The 19,256-nt window shown below is 38.3% G+C and overlaps 1 protein-coding gene across 11 annotated transcripts in view; it reads left to right on the forward strand.

Moving 5' to 3' along the window:
- The window catches only part of EXOC6 (exocyst complex component 6), a 355,061-nt gene that overhangs the window by 299,107 nt on the left and 36,698 nt on the right, over positions 1 to 19,256 (forward strand). The window contains exon 21 of one of the 11 annotated variants that reach the window (XM_064595030.1): positions 14,247 to 14,539. The exons of the other annotated variants lie outside the window; for them this stretch is intronic. Coding sequence (XP_064451100.1) covers positions 14,247 to 14,269 — 23 coding nt within the window. The 3' untranslated portion in view covers positions 14,270 to 14,539. Of the gene's footprint in view, positions 1 to 14,246; positions 14,540 to 19,256 lie in introns of those variants that run through there. 11 annotated transcript variants of the gene reach the window in all.

Raw genomic sequence — 19,256 nt, forward strand, 5'->3', positions numbered from 1 at the left:
TTCCTAGGAAGTATTTCTATTTTTTCTACTTAGAAAACCTTTATTGGCTAGTTTGGTAAGGAAAAAAAAAAGAAAAGAAAACCTTTATTATGTATCTTTCTCAAAATACAACTATCATTTAAAATGGTATTTATTTTGTATTTTTAAAATATTTATCAAAAAATACTTTTTTTTTTTTACAAGTTTCTAAGCTCAAAATAATTGTTATTCCATTTTACAAATAATTTGAAACTGATTTTTTTGAAAGTTCTGTAAAGGTTGTCTTATTAAGATCATTCCAGTATGACATTACATATGTAAACATCTTACATAAATATTGCTTGAAGTATTTTGTATTATTACATCTTTAATGTGTATTCAAAATAATTAGGTGGTTGAACCCTTTATTGGCATTTGGGTGTGTCTTCTCATGTTTTTTGTTCAAAAATGGAAATTACTGTTTGGCTAGGCAACTTTAGGTATCTAGATCTTCTCGCTGTTTTCTTCCACCTCCATGAAAGGCTAGTCTAACTGTACTTACAGAAAGATACATAAACCCCAAAATCTTTGCCTCTCTTTTTTTTTTTTTAAAGATAGATTTATTTATTTATTTATTTATTTATTTGACAGAGACACAGCGAGAGAGGGAACACAGCCAGGGGCAGAGGGAGAGGCAGTAGCAGACTCCCTGCCAAGCAGGGAGCCTGATGCGGGGCTCGATTCCAGGAACCTGGGATCATGACCTGAGCCGAAGGCAGACGCTTAATGACTGAGCCACCCAGGCACCCCTGCCTCTCTGTCTTTCCATAGGATAGTTTCTACCTTTAGTTGACTTCTTTAGGTGGAGTTCCTGAAGGCTCCTTTTAAAATGCTGATTTTTTTTTAAGCACTATTCTCTTGGAAGAGACCAAGAAAGGTCCTAAGTATGAGCCAAAACTCAGAAAATCTAAGTTTAAGTACAAGAAGGGTAAACCCCAGTCTGATGGGGGCCAAGGTTCAGGCACTATAGATATGGAAAGGGGGAGAGACCAGGATTCAAAGACAAACCACACAAGATAATTCAGCTTCCTTTAAGATTATGCCTGTGGTTGGCTCTGCTCCTTAATACTTATCATGTATTACTTAATCATTACTTAATATAGCATCATACATATAGTACTTATTGAACAAATGTAAACCAACATTACATTTTCCATGCTTATCCCACTCTCTTTCTGGTGCAAAAGAACTTTCTACCCCCAATCATGAATTTGCTGATACATAAATCACTTAAAAATGAAACTTAGCTTTTTCTCTAATGAATATGTTAAGAGAATTAGGTTTTCATCTTACTTTAAGTAGTATTTTTGTTTTTTTAAATCTGGAAGAAAGATTTTTTTCTTTTTTAATTTAAGATTTTATTTTTAAGTAATCTCTACACCCAATGTGGGGCTCTAACCCACAATCTGGAGATCAAGAGTTACATGCTCTACCAACTGAGCCAGCCAGGTGCCCCCAAAAGCAGTTTGTTTTAAAAAATATGAAGTTTAAATTCAGTATTAATGCAGGATGTATGCTTTCTACATATTGGGGCAGGGAAAGGAGAAGAGGAATTTGGCTAGGTAGGAGGAAGGCTAAAATGTATCATAAATTTGTGAAGAGAAGGGATCTCTATACCATAGGAATCAACTGGGATATGGAGAAGATAGGTAAGTAATTCAGATGTGGAATCCTAAAAGCTAAAAGATCATCAAATTTCACCACTTACCTGGTAATAAATATACACATACTCCTCTACCTTGAAATCCTTTCTAAATAACCCTGCCAAATAGTTGTCCAGCTAGTCCTTGAACATCCAATTTGGGGGATTAACTACTCTTCAGAAACTGTGTTTCTGTGTAATGTATCACTCTATTAGTTTCTTCCAGTGAGGTGAAATCACTTTCTCTAAACTTCTCTTAATGGAGCTAGTTCTACCTTGGCTACAGTCAACACTGCCTTTGTGCAAATTAGAAATGGTATCCCTGTTAAAGGAAAAAGTCCTCCAGAGTTGTCTGTTTTACATGAATTAGAAAAAGTTTACCTTCTTTCTAGCTGGACTCAACCCCCTCCAAGGCACGTGGCTTTATCAAGTGAAATGTTGTCTAGATGTCAGCCCTTCCCTTGCTCCCCTCTCTTCTCCTCAGCTGGACACCCAGATGTAGTAAGCAGTCTGATGCAGTCTGTATATGGCAGTTCTGCTTAGGGTCGTACAGAGAAAAAACAAATCCTCATCCACAAACCAATTATATGAAAACTGCTCTTATATCCTTCCAAATCTTCTGAAGGCCAAACATCAACAATGCCTCTTACTGTTCTCATGTGATATGATTTTAGATCCAAAGCTCTTTGAATAAACTGGTTTGACTACCTTCTGTTTAATGTCTGATACCCAAAGTTGACTACAGAGATACCGAGGTATGGGGGGATCCAGTATAATCTGCAGTTGGACTATCAAATGTATTATTCCATAGTCTGTACTTCATTACTAAAGCCCAAACTATTATTATCTTTTTTGGTTGTCAGAGTATACTCTTGAATCATTGAAGCTATAATCTTCTAAAACTTGTGTATCTCTCTCTCTCTCTGGTGTGTGTGTGTGTGTGTGTGTGTGTGTGTGATTGTGATTGTTAAGCTCTGTTTTTCTTATCCTATACTTGTGTGGTTGGTTTTGTTGTGGGATTTTAAAGTTAGCCATATTAAATTTTAAGATTTGTTTCACAACTAACCTATTGAGGTCTCTTTATATCAAAATTTAATATCATCTGCAGATTTGTAATCATGCTTTTTATATATTTAACAAAGTTACTAACAAAATGTTGAACAAAACCTTTTATTTATATCATGAGATACAGTACATCAATGGTTCTCAAAACCTGATCCCCAGATGAGGACCTGGGAACTTGTTAGAAATGCAAATTATTGGGTTCCACCTGCTGAATTGGGACCTCTGGGCACCAGACCCTCTAGGTGATATTGATCCACAGTAAAGTTTGAGTACCACATTATATGGATCTTTCCTTTGTATTGACTTAGATCCATTATTCAGAATTTTATGAGTATCTTAAATACCCATATGGTTTTGCTCAAAGTGATAAGCAAGTTTTTCAGATGCCTTGCTGGCATATAGGGATAATAATAACCATTGGATTTTTCTTATCAATCAGTCTATCCTTTAAAAGAAGAAAATGATGCTACTCTGATTCTTCATAAACCCATATTGGCTCATAATTACTTTCTCGTCAAGAGACTCAGAAATCATTACTTAAAAGACCGTGACTGATTTTTGAGACTAACATAAAATCTTACTAGTCTGTGTTGTACTAGTAAGAGATCCAGAGTCCAAAGAAGTCAGGTAGCAGGGATCAGGAATTAGAGACCATGGGCAAGTTAAGAAAGGCTTAAGTCAAAGAATTTAAGCAATAGGAGGTGAGCATGAAATATAAGCATCAGGAATGGCCTTTGTATGGGGCACCTGGGTGGCTCAGTCAGTTAAGCTTCTGCTTTTGGCTCAGGTCATGATCTCCGGGTCCTGGGATCAGGCCCCGACTGGGGCTCCCTGCTCATCCGGAAGCCTGCTTCTCTCTCTCTCTCAGCCCCTCCCCCAACTTGTGCTCCCCCTCCCCTCTCTGTCTCTCTCTCTCAAATAAATAAAATCTTAAAAAAAAAAAAAAGAATGGCCTTTATTCTAAGTTAGATCTTCCTTTAATTGGGTTTGATGAGAAAGCAGAATGTTTATTTTTCCATCATCATTACTTTGTGAAAACTTTATACATGTATTTCCTAGGCCTCAGATTGTCAATCTACAGGTAGAAACAAAAAGGACATCTCACTGAAGTTGGGAAGATGGGACGATGGAAATAATTGCGTTTCTGTCATCATTCAACCATGTGCTTTTAGTTTTTGTTTTATTTTTCTGGTGGTGAAAGAATTGGCACTGATCCATCTGTGTGCTCACTTGTTTTTTTATTTTTTTTAAATTTTATTATGTTATGTTAATCACCAACATTACATCATTAGTTTTTGATGTAGTGTTCCATGATTCATTGTTTGCGTATAACACCTAGTGCTCCCTTCAGTACATGCCCTCTTTAATACCCATCACCAGGCTAACCCATCCCCCTGCCCGCCCCAGAATCCGCAGTATGTTTCTCAGAGTCCATAGTCTGTCATGGTTCATCTCCCCCTCCAATTTCCCCCCCTTCATTTTTCCCTTCCTACTATCTTCTTCTTTTTTTTTTTTTAACATATAATGAATTATTTGTTTCAGAGGTACAGGTCTGTGATTCAGCAGTCTTACACAATTCACAGTGCTCACCATAGCACATAACCCTCCCCAGTGTCTATCACCCAGCCACCCCATCCCTCCCACCCCCGACCACTCCAGCAACCCTCAGTTTGTTTCCTGAGGGTTCAGTAAGAATTCCTCATATCAGTGAGATCATATGATACGTGTCTTTCTCTGATTGACTTATTTCGCTCAGCATAATACCCTCCAGTTCCATCCACGTTGTTGCAAATGGCAAGATTTCATTCCTTTTGATGGTTGCATAATATTCCATTGTATATATATACCACATCTTCTTTATCCATTCATCTCTTGATGGACATCTTGGCTCTTTCCATAGTTTGGCTATTGTGGACATTGCTGCTATAAACATTGGGGTGCATGTAATCCTTTCTGATCACTACATTTGTATCTTTGGGGTAAATACCCAGTAGTGCAATTGCTGGGTCGTATGGTAGCTCTATTTTCAACTTTTTGAGGAACCTCCATACAGTTTTCCAGAGTAGCTGCACCAGCTTGCATTCCCACCAACAGTATAGGAGGTTTCCCCTTTCTCCACATCCTCACCAACATCTATCATTTCCTGACTTGTTAATTTTAGCCATTCTGACTGGTGTGAGGTGGTATCTCATTGAGGTTTTGTTTTTGGATTTCCCCGATGCCGAGCGATGTTGAGCACTTTTTCATGTATCTGTTGGCCATTTGGATGTCTTCTTTGGAAAAATGTCTGTTCATGTCTTCTGCCCATTTCTTGATTGGATCATTTGTTCTTTGGGTGTTGAGTTTAAGAAGTTCTTTATAGATTTTGGATACTAGCCCTTTATCTGATATGTCATTTGCAAATATCTTCTCCCATTCTTTCGGTTGTCTTTTGGTTTTGTGGACTGTTTCTTTTGCTGTGCAAAAGCTTTTTATCTTGATGAAGTCCCAATAGTTCATTTTTGCCCTTGCTTCCCTTGCCTTTGGCGATGTTTCTAGGAAGAAGTTCCTGCAGCTGAGACCGAAGAGGTTGCTGCCTGTGTTCTCCTTTAGGATTTTGATGGACTCCTGTCTCACATTTAGATCTTTCAACCATTTGAGTCTATTTTTGTGTGTGGTGTAAGAAAATGGTCCAGTTTCATTCTTCTGCATGTGGCTGTCCAATTTTTCCAACACCATTTGTTGAAGAGACTGTCTTTTTTCCATTGGACATTCTTTCCCGCTTTGTCGAAGATGAGTTGACCATAGAGTTGAGGGTCCATTTCTGGGCTGTCTGTTCTGTTCCACTGATCTATGTGTCTGTTTTTGTGCCAGTACCATACTGTCTTGATGATGACAGCTTTGTAATAGAGCTTGGTGTCCGGAATTGTGATGCCACCAGCTTTCTTTTTCTTTTTCAACATTCCTCTGGCTATTTGAGGTCTTTTCTGGTTCCATACAAATTTTAGGATTATTTGTTCCATTTCTTTGAAAAAAAGTTCATAGTATTTTGATAGGGATTGCATTAAATATGTAGATTGCTCCAGGTAGCCTTGACATCTTCACAATATTTGTCCTTCCAATCCATGAGCATGGAACGTTTTTCCATTTCTTTGTGTCTTCCTCAGTTTCTTTCATGAGTATTTTATAGTTTTCTGGGTACAGAGTCTTTGCCTCTTTGGTTCGATTTATTCCTAGGTATCTTATGATTTTGGGTGCAGTTATAAATGGGATTGACTCCTTAATTTCTCTTTCTTCTGTCTTGTTGTTGGTGTATTGGAATGCCACTGATTTCTGTGCATTGATTTTATATCCTGCCACTTTACTGAATTCCTGTATGAGTTGTAGCAGTTTTGGGGTGGAGTCTTTTGGGTTTTCCACATAAAGTATCATATCATCTGCAAAGAGTGAGAGTTTGACTTCTTATTTGCCGATTCGGATACCTTTTATTTCTTTTTGTTGTCTGATTGCTGTGGCTAGGACTTCTAGTACTATGTTGAATAGCAGTGGTGATAGTGGACATCCCTGCCATGTTCCTGACCTTAGGGGGAAAGCTCTCAGTTTTTCCCCATGGAGAATGATATTCGCTGTGGGTTTTTCATAGATGGCTTTTATGATATTGAGGTATGTACCCTCTATCCCTGTACTCTGAAGAGTTTTGATCAAGAAAGGGTGTACTTTGTCAAATGCTTTTTCTGCGTCTATTGAGAGGATCATATGGTTCTTGTTCTTTCTTTTATTAATGTATTCTATCACATTGATTGATTTGCAGATGTTGAACCAACCTTGCAGCCCAGGGATAAATCCCACTTGGTCATGGTGAATAATCCTTTTAATGTACTGTTGGATCCTATTGGCTAGTATTTTGGTGAGAATTTTTGCATCCATGTTCATCAAGGATATTGGTCTGTAATTCTCCTTTTTGATGGGGTCTTTGGTTTGGGGATCAAGGTAATGGTGGCCTCATAAAACGAGTTTGGAAGTTTCCCTTCCATTTCTATTTTTTGGAACAGTTTCAGAAGAACAGGTATTAATTCTTCTTTAAATGTTTGGTAGAATTCCCCTGGGAAGCCATCTGGCCCTGGGCTTTTGTTTGTTGGGAGATTTTTGATTACTGCTTCAATTTCCTTAGTGGTTATAGGTGTGTTCAGGTTTTCTATTTCTTCCTGGTTCAGTTTTGGTAGTTGATATATCTCTTGGAATGCATCCATTTCTTCCAGATTATCTAATTTGCTGGCATATAGTTGCTCATAATATGTTCTTATAATTATTTATTTTTCTTTGGTGTTGGTTGTGATCTCTCCTCTTTCATTCATGATTTTATTTATTTGGGTCATTTCTCTTTTCTTTTTGATAAGTCAGGCCAGGGGTTTATCAATCTTGTTAATTCTTTCATAGAACCAGCTCCTAGTTTCGTTGATCTGTTCTACTGTTCTTTTGGTTTCTATTTCATTGATTTCTGCTCTGATCTTTATTATTTCTCTTCCCCTGCTGGGTTTAGCCTTTATTTGCTATTCTTTCTCTAGCTCCTTTAGGTGTAGGGTTAGGTTGTGTATTTGAGACCTTTCTTGTTTCTTTTTTTTTCTTTTTAAAGATTTTATTTATTTATTTGAGAGAAAGAATGAGAGACAGAGAGCACGAGAGGGAAGAGGGTCAGAGGGAGAGGCAGACCCCCCGCTGAGCACGGAGCCCGATGCGGGACTCGATCCCGGGACTCCAGGATCATGACCTGAGCCGAAGGCAGTCGCTTAACCAACTGAGCCACCCAGGCGCCCACCTTTCTTGTTTCTTGAGAAAGGCTTGTATTGGCTATGCACTTTCCTCTTAGGACTGCCTTTGCTGCATCCCAGAGATTTTGAACAGTTGTGTTTTCTTTTTTTTTTTTTTTTTAAAGATTTTATTTATTTATTTGAGAGACAGAGTGAGAGAGAGACAGTGAGAGCATGAGCAGGGGGGGGGGCAAAGGGAGAAGCAGGCTTCCCGCTGAGCAGGGAGCCCGATGCGGGGCTCCTGGGACCATGACCTGAGCCGAAGGCAGATGCTTAACCAGCTGAGCCACCCAGGCGCCCTGAACAGTTGCGTTTTCATTTTCATTTGTTTCCATGAATTTTTTTTAATTCTTCTTTAATTTCCTGATTGACCCATTCATTCTTTAGTAGGATGCTCTTTAGCCTCCATGTATTTGAGTTCTTTCTGACTTTCCTCTTGTGATTGAGTTCTAGTTTCAAAGCATTGTGGTGTGAAATATGCAGGGAATGATCCCAATCTTTTGGCACCAGTTGAGACCTGATTTTTGACCTAGGATGTGATCTATTCTGGAGAATGTTCCATGGGCACTAGAGAAGAATGTGTATTCTGTTGCTTTGGGTTGGAATGTTCTGAATATATCTGTGAAGCCCATTTGGTCCAGTGTATCATTTAAAGTCTTTATTTCCTTGATCTTTTGCTTAGATGATCTGTCCATTTCAGTGAGGGGGGTGTTAAAGTCCCCCACTATTATTGTATTGTTGTTGATGTGTTTCTTTGCTTTTGTTATTAATTGGCTTATATAATTGGCTGCTCCTATGTTAGGGGCATAGATATTTACAATTGTTAGATCTTCTTGTTGGATAGACCCTTTAAGTATGATATAGTGTCCTTCCTCATGTCTTATTATAGTCTTTGGTTTAAAATCTAATTTGTCTGATATAAGGATTGCCATCCCAGCCTTTTTTTGGTGTCTGTTAGCATGGTAAATGGTTTTCCACCCCCTCACGTTCAATCTGGGGGTGTCTTTGGGTCTAAAATGAGTCTCTTTCAGACAGCATATCAATGGGTCTTGTTTTTTAATCCAGTCTGATACCCTGTGTCTTTTGATTGGGGTATTTAGCTCATTTACATTCAGGGTAACTATTGAAAGATATGAATTTAGTGCCACTGTATTGCCTGTAAGGTGACTGTTACTGTATATTGTCTGTGTTCCTTTCTGGTCTATGTTACTTTAGGCTCTCTCTTTGCTTAGAGGACCCTTTTCAATATTTCTTGTAGGGCTGGTTTCGTGTTTGCAAATTCCTTTAGTTTTTGTTTGTCCTGGAAGCTTTTTATCTCTCCTTCTATTTTCAGTGACAGCCTATCTGGATATAGTATTCTTGGCTGCATATTTTTCTCATTTAGTGCTCTGAATATATCATGCCAGTCCTTTCTGGCCTGACAGGTCTCTGTGGATAGGTCTGTTGCCAGTCTAATGTTTCTACCCTTGTAGGTTACAGATCTCTTGTCCCGAGCTGCTTTCAGGATTTTCTCTTTGTCTCTGAGACTCGTAAGTTTTACTATTAGATGTCGGGGTGTTGACCTATATTGATTGATTTTGACGGGGGTTCTCTGGGCCTCCTGGATTTTGATGCCTGTTTCCTTCCCCAAATTAGGGAAGTTCTCTGCTATAATTTGCTCCAGTATATTTCTGCCCTCTCTCTTTCTTCTTCTTCTGGGATCCCAATTATTCTAATATTGTTTCATTTTATGGTATCACTTACCTCTCGAATTCTGCCCTCATGATCCAGTAGTTGTTTATCTCTCTTTTTCTCAGCGTCTTTATTTTCCATCATTTGGTCTTCTATATCACTAACTCTCTTCTGCCTCATTTATCCTAGCAGTTAGAGCCTCCATTTTTGATTGCACCTCATTAATAGCCTTTTTGATTTCGACTTGTTAGATTTTAGTTCTTTTATTTCTCCAAAAAGCGTTTCTCTAATATCTTCTATGCTTTTTTCAAGCCCAGCTAGTACCTTTAAAGTCATCATTCTGAGCTCTAGTTCTGACATCTTACTAATGTCCATACTGATTAGGTCCCTGGCAGTCAGTACTGCCTCTTGTTCTTTTTTTGAGGTGATTTTTTCCGTCTTGTCATTTTGTCCAGAAGAGAATAGATGAATGAGAGAACAAAATGCTAACAGGGTAACAGCGACCCCAGAAAAATATACACTAAACAAATCAGAAGAGACCTGAAACTGGGGGAAAAGAAAGGGAAAGAAAGAAAAAAGAAAAGAAAAAGAAAAAGATTAAAAAAAAAAAAGAAAAAAGAATATGATCAAATATGATCAGGCTGGTGTATAGATCAGTGCCACACACTAGATTTTTGGTGTATTTTGGTCTGTTAGAAGAAAGTGCCTCCCAAAATTTTAAAGAAAGAAAAACTTATATATGTACAAAAATAAGGGTAAATATGATGAAGGGATGGAATATGACTGTAAAGATGAAAATTATAAAAGATTTTATAAAAGGAATTGGTAAGAAGTTGGTTGAAAAAGAAAGAAGAGGAATTAAAAAAAAAAAAAGGGAGAGAATGTGATCAGGCAGGAGACTAGAACAAAGCCATACACTAGAGCTTTAGGGTATATTTTGGTCTGTTAGAAGAAACTGTATCCCAAAATTTTAAAGAGAGTGTTCTCTTTATATATATATAACTTATATATATATACCAAAAATAAGGTTAACTATTATGAAGGGATAGAATATGACTAAAAATGAAAAATAAAAAAGATTTTTTTAAAAAGGGATTGATAAAATGTTGGTAGGGAAAGGGAAAAAGGAAAATTCAAAAAGAAAAAAAATTTTTTTAAATTAACTTTGAAAGACTAAAGAATCAGGGGGAAAAAAGCCATGAATTCTATGTGCTATATTCCCCTAGCCCTGGAGTTTTGCAGTTCTCACTGATTGGTAAACTTGGTCTTGGCTGGCTGTTCTTGCTGATCTTCTGGGGGAGGGGCCTGTTGCCGTGGTTCCCAAATGTCTCTGCCGGAGGTGGAATTGCCCCACCCTTGCCCTGTCAGGGCTAAGTAATCTGCTGGGGTTTGCTCTTGGGAGCTTTTGTTCCCTGCAAGCTTTTCGTCCAGCTTTGGAGGCCAAGAGTGAAAATGGCGGCCTCCCAGTCTTCGCCCCGGAGGAGCCGAGAACTCGGGCCCGCTCCTCAGTGCGCCCCCAGAGAAAAGCAGTCACTCCCTTCACCCCGGTCTCCGGCTGTACTCTGTGCTCACCCGGCCTGTGACCAAGTGTTTCTATCTCTGGCACCTGACTCGGTGTGGAGTCTCTAAACCCAGCAGGTCCCTGCGGTGCTCTCCCACGCCACTCCCCCTGGGGGGGGGGGGGAGGAAGGGGAATCTCCCCGGATCTGCTGCTTGTTGGGTCCCTGCTGGAAGAGCAGTGGCCCGACTATGCTGCAGATCACGGTTTATGGCCACCCCAAGCTGAGAGCCCACTCCTTAGCTCCGTCTTTGCAGCCGGCTTCCCTGCTCCGATCCCTGGGAGCTCTGCTGCACTCAGGCACCCCTGGTCTTTCTGTGACCCCAAGGGTCCTGAGACCACACTGTTCCAGTGAGGGTTCCACCCCCCGCTTAGCCACTGGAGCAACGTCCCTCAGCGGAGCCGACTTCTGAAAGTTCCGATTTTGTGCTCCGCTGCTCTATCACTTGCCAGTAGCAGCTGACGGACGCTCCCTCCCTCGTGGTCTATCTTCCGAATATCACCTCGGATTCATTTCTCCGCCCATCCTACCTTCCAGAAAGTGGTTGCTTTTCTGTTCAGAGAGTTGCTGCTATTCTTTTCTTCCATCTGCTGTTGAGTTCATAGGTGTTCAGAATGGTTTGATCCCTATCTGAATTCCTGGGACCAGATGAAATTTAGGTCTCCTACTCCTCCACCATCTTGCCACTCACTTGTTTTTTTAAACAATTTTTGCTGATATTCCTTGTGTGACACACATACTTGTGAGTTAAATTGGCTTGAGCTAAAATTTCAGTCTGCAACTGACTTTTTTCCCCATGTAAAGTCAACTGATTCATAGGAAGATTCATTTATTTAAATGTTTAATGAGAATCTATTACCTGGTATATGCTGGGAAATCCAGGATGAGTCAAGCTTCGAAGATCTCATAGTCTGGGCACCTGGGTGGCTCAGTTGGTAAGTGACTGCCTTCAGCTCAGGTCATGATTCTGGAGTCCTGGGATCAAGTCCTGCATTGGGCTCCTGGCTCAGTGGGGAGCCTGCTTCTCCCTCTGACGCTCTCCCCTTTCATGCTGTTACTCACTCTCTCTCTCTCTCAAATAAATAAATAAATAAAATCTAAAAAAAAAAGATCTAATAGTCTGGTTGGTTGGGAAAAGACAGACATGTAAATAACTATACTAGAACATAACAGTTCTTTTTTTTTAATAACAATTCTTTATGTAAGTATATATTACTTGTAGTAGAGAGGGAGCAATTCTTCATTCCATGGGGTTGAGAAGATTGACTATAATAGAAGTGAAATTTGAGCAGGGTCTTAACGGATGAGTAAGATTTCATCTAAAGCAGGGAAGGGCATTCTGAGCAGAGGGAATGGCATAGACAAAAGCACTATGGTGAGAGAATGCTAAGGGACTCTTCAAACAGTCTTGTGTGGCTAGACTACAAGATGCATGATGAAAGCATTGCAAGATATGGCTGGAAAAAGTTAGACTCCTGAATGCTTGGACTTTATTTAATAAGCAATAGAGAGCCACTGAATCAGGCTTTTTAATCAGGACTATGATATGATGAAATCTGTCATAGAAAGTTAACTCTGTTTCATGTGAAAATTGAAATGAGATACTGCAAGTAGGCAAACCTGGGAAGAAACTATAGAACTTTTTTGTGAAGGATAAAAAGAGCTTGACTTTGGGCAGTGGTAATGAAGAGAAGAGGATAGATTGCAGATATTTTGGAGGAGAAAATACATAAAATTATTAAGTAACTGTACACTTTGGTATCATCAAGATGGTTAGAATCACATAGTGGAAGAGAGCTAGAGAATACATCTCATGATTGGGGGCAGGTGAGACGAGGGAGAAAGAGAGGGAGGAAGGGGAAGGAGGGCAGAGAGAGAAGAGATTTAACATCCAGGATAGATAGTTAAATTCAATATAGAATTTGTAATTGTAGGCACCTTGAAGAATGGTATGTTCACAGCATACTTGTTGAAAAATGAACAAATTAATCAGGAAATCTTCATAATTTACATTTGTCTCTTTTAGAGTTCTGCCTTTGTTGTCAAAAAGTTAAGGCCAACTGATACACTATACTTTAACTCAATACCATTTAAGATCTTGATACAGACATAACAGATCATTTATAAAAATTCTTCACATACTTGATGACTAAAGACTTAAAGGGTTATTTAAACATAGTCATCTGTTCTGAGCTAAAGAGTTAGTTTCTTTAATATATTCTTAGGGGATTATTTTTAATACCCTTTTGGTCATTTTTCTTTGGATCATTTTCTTTTTTAACCCATACTAGGTCAAACTTGATAAAATGTCTAAGTTCAGGAATGTAGAATCATATGAATTTATCTAGAACTTTTTTTTTAAGATTTTGTTTTATTTTTTAAGAATAATCTCTACATCCAGCTCGAACTCAACTCTGAGATCAAGAGACACACACTCCACTGACTGAACCAGCCAGGTGCTCCCTTATGTAAACTTTTAAAAAAATTCTTTCAAATCAGCCTTAAGATGGTCTGAACATATGTCAGGATGTTGAGACCATGGTTCCAGTCCTGGCTCTGCCTGTATTTTGGGCAAATGGCTTTGAAACCATTCAACAATCGAGAGGCCTCAGTTTTTCCTGTAAAACATGGGATATGGAATTGATAATTTCCAAAATGCATCCTAGTTTAAGATTGGGAGGCAGTGAAATTTAAGGCAAACAAAAGTGGGGCTTTGGAGTCATACATTAATTCCTTCTTATCTACTATGTGTTTGGTATGTAGGCAACATAGTGGTAAACAAAACAGAAAAGTTTGTCATTGTCTTGGGGTTTAAGCCCAGGGGAGATAATCATTAAATAATTGTACCTTAGTAAATATGACTGTAAATTGTTAAATTCTATAAAAGTATAGAGTACTGTGAGAAAGTGTAAGAAGTAAACCTAATTTAGCTTAAAAGTTGTATAGATTAAAAATACAAGGTAGAGTCTATGTATGAATGAAGTGGATACTTTTGATTAACTTGACCATATAATCAGAATGCTACTATAGCTACCTGATTAGAGAAGTCAGGAAGGCATCCATTTGGAATTGCAAATGTAGCCACCTCTGAAAGCTGCACAGAACCTTTGATCCTGTAATAGACTTTGTATAACTTCAAGAGAAATTGCTTCTTAGTTGGAAGAGCATTTGCCACACTTGGTGTGAAGCAGGTGTTCTAAATCTGTATGTGTGCTTTTGTTTTATACTTATTAAACACCTGTTATGTATTGGGCCCCAATAATAGGTTTCTTATGAATGCAAATGCATAGAGGAAAAGATCAAAATGTCCTCTTAGGTTTTTATAAAGCTATCTCAGAAATCTTTTACATCACCAACAAAATACAGAATATTTCCAAAGCATCAGGCAATCAGAAAGAGTTGAAGTACCCAAAAATAGATCTAGAATGTCCTTTTCCATACGTTCTGTATAAATATCCAAATGAGGTTATCCACTCCTAAGAGTTTAACATCTTAACTCCACAGATATTAGAAAAGCTCCAGATTGAAGAGTACTGGTCTCTGTGTCGATGGTGAGTTATTGAGGAATAGATGAATCTCTAGATATAAAGACCTCTTAAAAAAAATTAGATGAAGGCTTTTTATGGATTGTGTGTGTGTGTGTGTGTGTGTGCGTGCACACACATGTGTGTTAATGGCTTTGACCTCAGGGCCTCTAATTTTAACCTTGAAAAAAGACCTATATTTGAAATAAAAGGATTCAGGGAAAATCATGTGGATATATGCCATAGGACAATATTTCAGTGTCTCATTTTATTTTTATTTATTTATTTATTTTAAAGATTTTATTTATTTATTTGACAGAGATATCGTGAGAGAAGGAAAACAAGCAGGGGGAGTGGGGGAGGGATCTGGGATCCCAAAGCTGGGCTCAATCCCAGGACCCTGGGATCATGACCTGAGCCAAAGGCAGACACTTAACGACTGAGCCACCCAGGCGCCCTCAGGGTCTCATTTTAGAGTACACTGGATGCTATTACACTATTTGCCTCCCTGAATTGGTCCTGGTTTTAATGGCACTTAAGATACTGGATTGAGGCTACTTTGCCCATATTTAATTCCAAGAAAGAGAGATGACTAGATGCTACTTTATATAAAAGTGAGGTGATGACTATAGAGGGAAATTTGGTCCTAGAGGCTTACATCCCGTTGCTTCCAACCATGGGTAATAATATAAGTCTAAGAATCAAGAACTCTAAGACCCTGGACTCCCAGGCATGAGTTCTTCACCACCAGAAAAACCACTAGATGGTGCTCTTAGTCATTCCTTCTAATGACACATCTGGTCCACACTGGATACCTTCTTTGCCTAGCCAAAATTTGAGTTCTAAATAGCTACTTTAAATCTTCAGATCTAGCAAGAAATAGAATTATAAGGAATCTCTTCAATATGCAGACTACTGGTATTCATTTTCAGTCATTTAGTTAGTTACAAAATTATTCCATTTTATATGCCCCTGCCTTGTCATCCACAAGCAGTCTTGAGACTAGTCTAGCCTCCTCAGCCTCTCTCTCAATCATTTGTTAATCTTTTGGTGTGTTTGCTCTTATGACTCTTTTTTCCCCTCCCCCCCTCGACAGTTCTAAATATCCCTGTAGATGTCTTCCAAATAATGCACATTTTCTGCCTTACAGTAAAAATAACTGTCTACCTAGGACAAGATTGTTCAAGGACTTATTCCCTCTGCATTTAATTTCAGGGTAGGTTTTATATTTTCATGACAGAATAAATACTTACAGCCTGACAACTTTTTAAAAAAGATTTATTTATTTTAGAGAGCACGCCCGAAGAGGCAGAAGGAGAGAGAGCATCCTGAAGCAGGCTCCCCACTGAGCAGGGACCCTGACTCGGGTCTGGATCCCAGGACCCTGAGATCATGACCTGAGCCAAAATCAGGTGTCACATGCTCAATTGACTGAGCCACCCAGGCGCTCCCTCACGACCTGACTTCTTAGCAGTTTTTGTACCCCCATACCAAACCCTGTACATCTATGTGTAGATCCTGAGGATAAAACTTTTTTGTTATATGTACAAATAATTCATGTTTTTGCCTACAAATATTCTTTATTCTCTTAAAAATTCAGAGATGGCCAATTTGGAAGACATTTTTTTGTCCTTATAATCACAGTTTACATAGCATGTATTATTTTTCACTTTCACTTTCTTCTAAATCAATTCCGACTTGTCTCCTTCCCGGTTAGGCTGATACAGCAAAGTATTACTCTGTTGTTATATATGACCTTCCCAGTAAGATCAGATCTCCCTTTCTAGTCTTTCTTTTAGGGTATTTTTAGTATATGTGCTGCTGAAGTGAGCACTCTTTTAGGGTATTTTTAAACTTTGGGTCATTTATTATTATTAAGTTCCATATTCTAGTAGAAAATAAGAGGAAATGGGGTGCCTGGGTGGCTCAGATGGTTAAGCATCTGCCTTCGGCTCAGGTCATGATCCCAGGGTCCTGGGATCGAGTCCCGCATCGGGCTCTCTGCTCCTTGGGAGCCTGCTTCTCCCTCTGCCTCTCTCTCTCTCTGTGTCTCTAAGATTTTATTTATTTATTCATTCAAAAAAAAAAAAAAGAAAATAAGAGGGAATGAGTATATCATGAAGTTATTTTGTTTTAAAAAAAGAAATGGTCCAACTGGACCATTAAGAGAAAAAAAACCCAGAAGATTTAGACTAGCTTTATTTAAAAAACAAAAACAAAAACAAAAAAACCAATTTTAGGGGCACCTGGCTGGCTCAGTTAGTAGAGCATGCAACTCTTGATCTCGGGGTTGTAAGATCGAGCCCCACGGTGGGTGTAGAGATTACTTAAAAGTAAAATACTAAAAAAAAAAAAAAAAAAACTTTAAAAAGCCTGAAAACTATTTTTTTTTCCTGGAAACTCTTTTTAAATATCTTATTGGAAGACCAGGATCAATGTGTTTTTAAAAAATATCCTTCATGGCATGGCTAAATGACACAGACACAGATATCATAATAAGAAAGTAGGCATTATTAAATAAAAATCATAAAAAGATGACCTAATGGGGTGTTCCTGGGTGACTGAGTTGGTTAAGTGTCTGTCTTTGGCTCAGGTCACGATCTCAGGGTCCTGGGATCAAGCCCTGAGTTGGGCTTCCTGCTCAGCGGGGAGTCTGCTTCTCCCTCTCCCTCTGCCCTCCCTTCACCGCTCTTGCTCTCTCTCTCTGTCTCCAATAAATAAATAAAATCTTTAAAAAAAAAGATGACCTAAGGGGAAAGAACACTGAAAGCCCCAAAATATGACAAATCATATATAAAATAAGGATCTGGATGAGCCAAGAGGGAATCTGAAGACAATACTTAAAGGGATCCCAAAAATTAGTATTCAGTTCTTTAAAACTTCAAAGGTTGAAATCTGTCTCCAGAATTATTGGGACCATTAGACAGTATTAATAGAAATGAATTATTTGTATTACTATTCATTCATTCAACACATTTACTGAATATTTCATATACACCAGACATGGATTCTATAAAGGTAAAAGAAATGATCTCTACTTCTCACAGCTTCTTGTTTAGTGGAAGAACTCACAATTTCGTTTTAATTGATGAAAACATTAGGGGTATTCTCAGCCATCCTCAACTATTTTGAAATAAATACAATATATATACAGAATGTTATAGCTTTACAGTGCATTAGCCGTATGTGGCTATTAAATTTAAATAAAAAATTTAGTACAGATAGAGAACATTGCTATTATTGCATAAAGTTCTGTTGGACAGCTCTATTTATGATCTAATCAGCAAGCTACATTATATATCAATTACCAGGACTGGATAGAATTCCTTTAGAATTTATCTGCTCATTTTTTCATTTCCTTCATTCATTTAAGAAACTTTTGTTGACTACTCATATGTCAGGCATTGTGCTAAGTGATAGGGATGTAGAAACAGAAATATATTCTCTACCCTCAGTTCATGATCAGGTGGGAAGACACAGACAGATAAACAATTATAAGATAGCAAAATGGGTGGTGTAGTTTGCCTGTGCAGAGGAAATTATAGTGAGAACACAGAGGAAGACTAACCCAGCCTGCAGGATAATGGAAGTCTTCCACTGAAGGTGAGGATTGAATGGAAGGATAAGTAAGAGTTAACTGATGGAAAAATAGAGGAGAAAGGCTGCTCCAGGCAGAAGAATCAAGATTCTGTAGAAAGAGACTGTGGTGTATGCAAGGAAGTGCTGGTAGTTTGGTATGGAAAGAGTTTAAGGTGCCCCTAGGGAAGCGGTAAGAGATGAGACTAGAGAGATAGGCAAAGGCCAGATTATAAAGGACCTTATTTGTCTTGCTTTATCGTGAAGGTGATGGGGAACCATTGAAAGATGTTAAACTCTGATGTGGCACAAATTACATTTACATCTTACATAAAACACACTGGGAGTAGTGGATGGAGAGGTGTGTGTTAGCATCCAAGCAAGAAGTGATAATAGCTTGAACTAAGGTAGAGACAGATTCAGGCTGAAGATATTTCAGAAGATAGAAACAACAGGATTGGCTGAATTTTAGTTTTAAGAAGTAAAGAAAAAAATATGAAGCCATGGAACAGATTGAATAGCATATAGTTAGAAATATCCTCTGTACCAGATGATTATCAGATTGCTAAATTGTCTCCTATCCCTAAGAAACATTTGAGGAAAAGCCCCGAGAGCTATGAACTAGTGAGTTGCACTTCCATATTGGGAGGTTCTTGTGAGAGATAGAATAAAAGGTGAGAGGTTAATACTTAATCAGATTCTGGATCAATGGATTGAATGCTAGGAGATCTGAATTAGCTATGTGATCCTGGGAGTCATTTCACTTTTAATTTTTCTAATCTGTAAAATGAAGGACTGCGTGACTTTTAAGCCAAGCCTTCAGGGGACTGGTGGAGGTATTTCAAAGGGAGTGTCTCTTCTAGCTGCTAAGCTAGCTGCTAAGATTTTATGATCCATCATCTGCATGTCCTGTTTACTAAAATAAGTTATTGTGATGATCAAAGTAGGTGGTGTGTGAGAAACTGCTTTGTAAACTATAAAGTGCTATATAAATTTATGGGGCTATTACAATTTTGACACTAAGCTCTTTGGCTTAATGCCAGGTAATGGGGCTTAAACTACAGTACCTTAAACAGGAACTGAGAGAAAAGGACATTATTTTCAGTGCAGAAAAATTCTGGAAGATAATGATTACAAGTGTAATCGAATTTGAACTTATGCCTGATACATAAAGTAAGTCTCCCTGTGTTAGAGGAAGTATTTATTTTCTGTGTATGTATATGTATATGTGGAGATGGTAAAGCTGAGCCAACATTTACAGTTTTGATTGGAGACCCCTAGGGATTCATAGTTAACTGTTACTTGGAAACAGTAGCCTGAGACTGGGGCAAGAAAGCCAACAATATGCTGGGTGGTCTTAAGAAAACTACTTTTTAAAATTTAAAAATATCTTTACTTTTAATTGGTAATTGTA

The sequence above is a fragment of the Mirounga angustirostris genome, unplaced genomic scaffold (genome assembly GCF_029215605.1).
Source record: "Mirounga angustirostris isolate CCGP_5_RB_7025 unplaced genomic scaffold, mMirAng1.0.hap1 SCAF_6, whole genome shotgun sequence".
Taxonomy (NCBI): Eukaryota; Metazoa; Chordata; class Mammalia; order Carnivora; family Phocidae; genus Mirounga; species Mirounga angustirostris.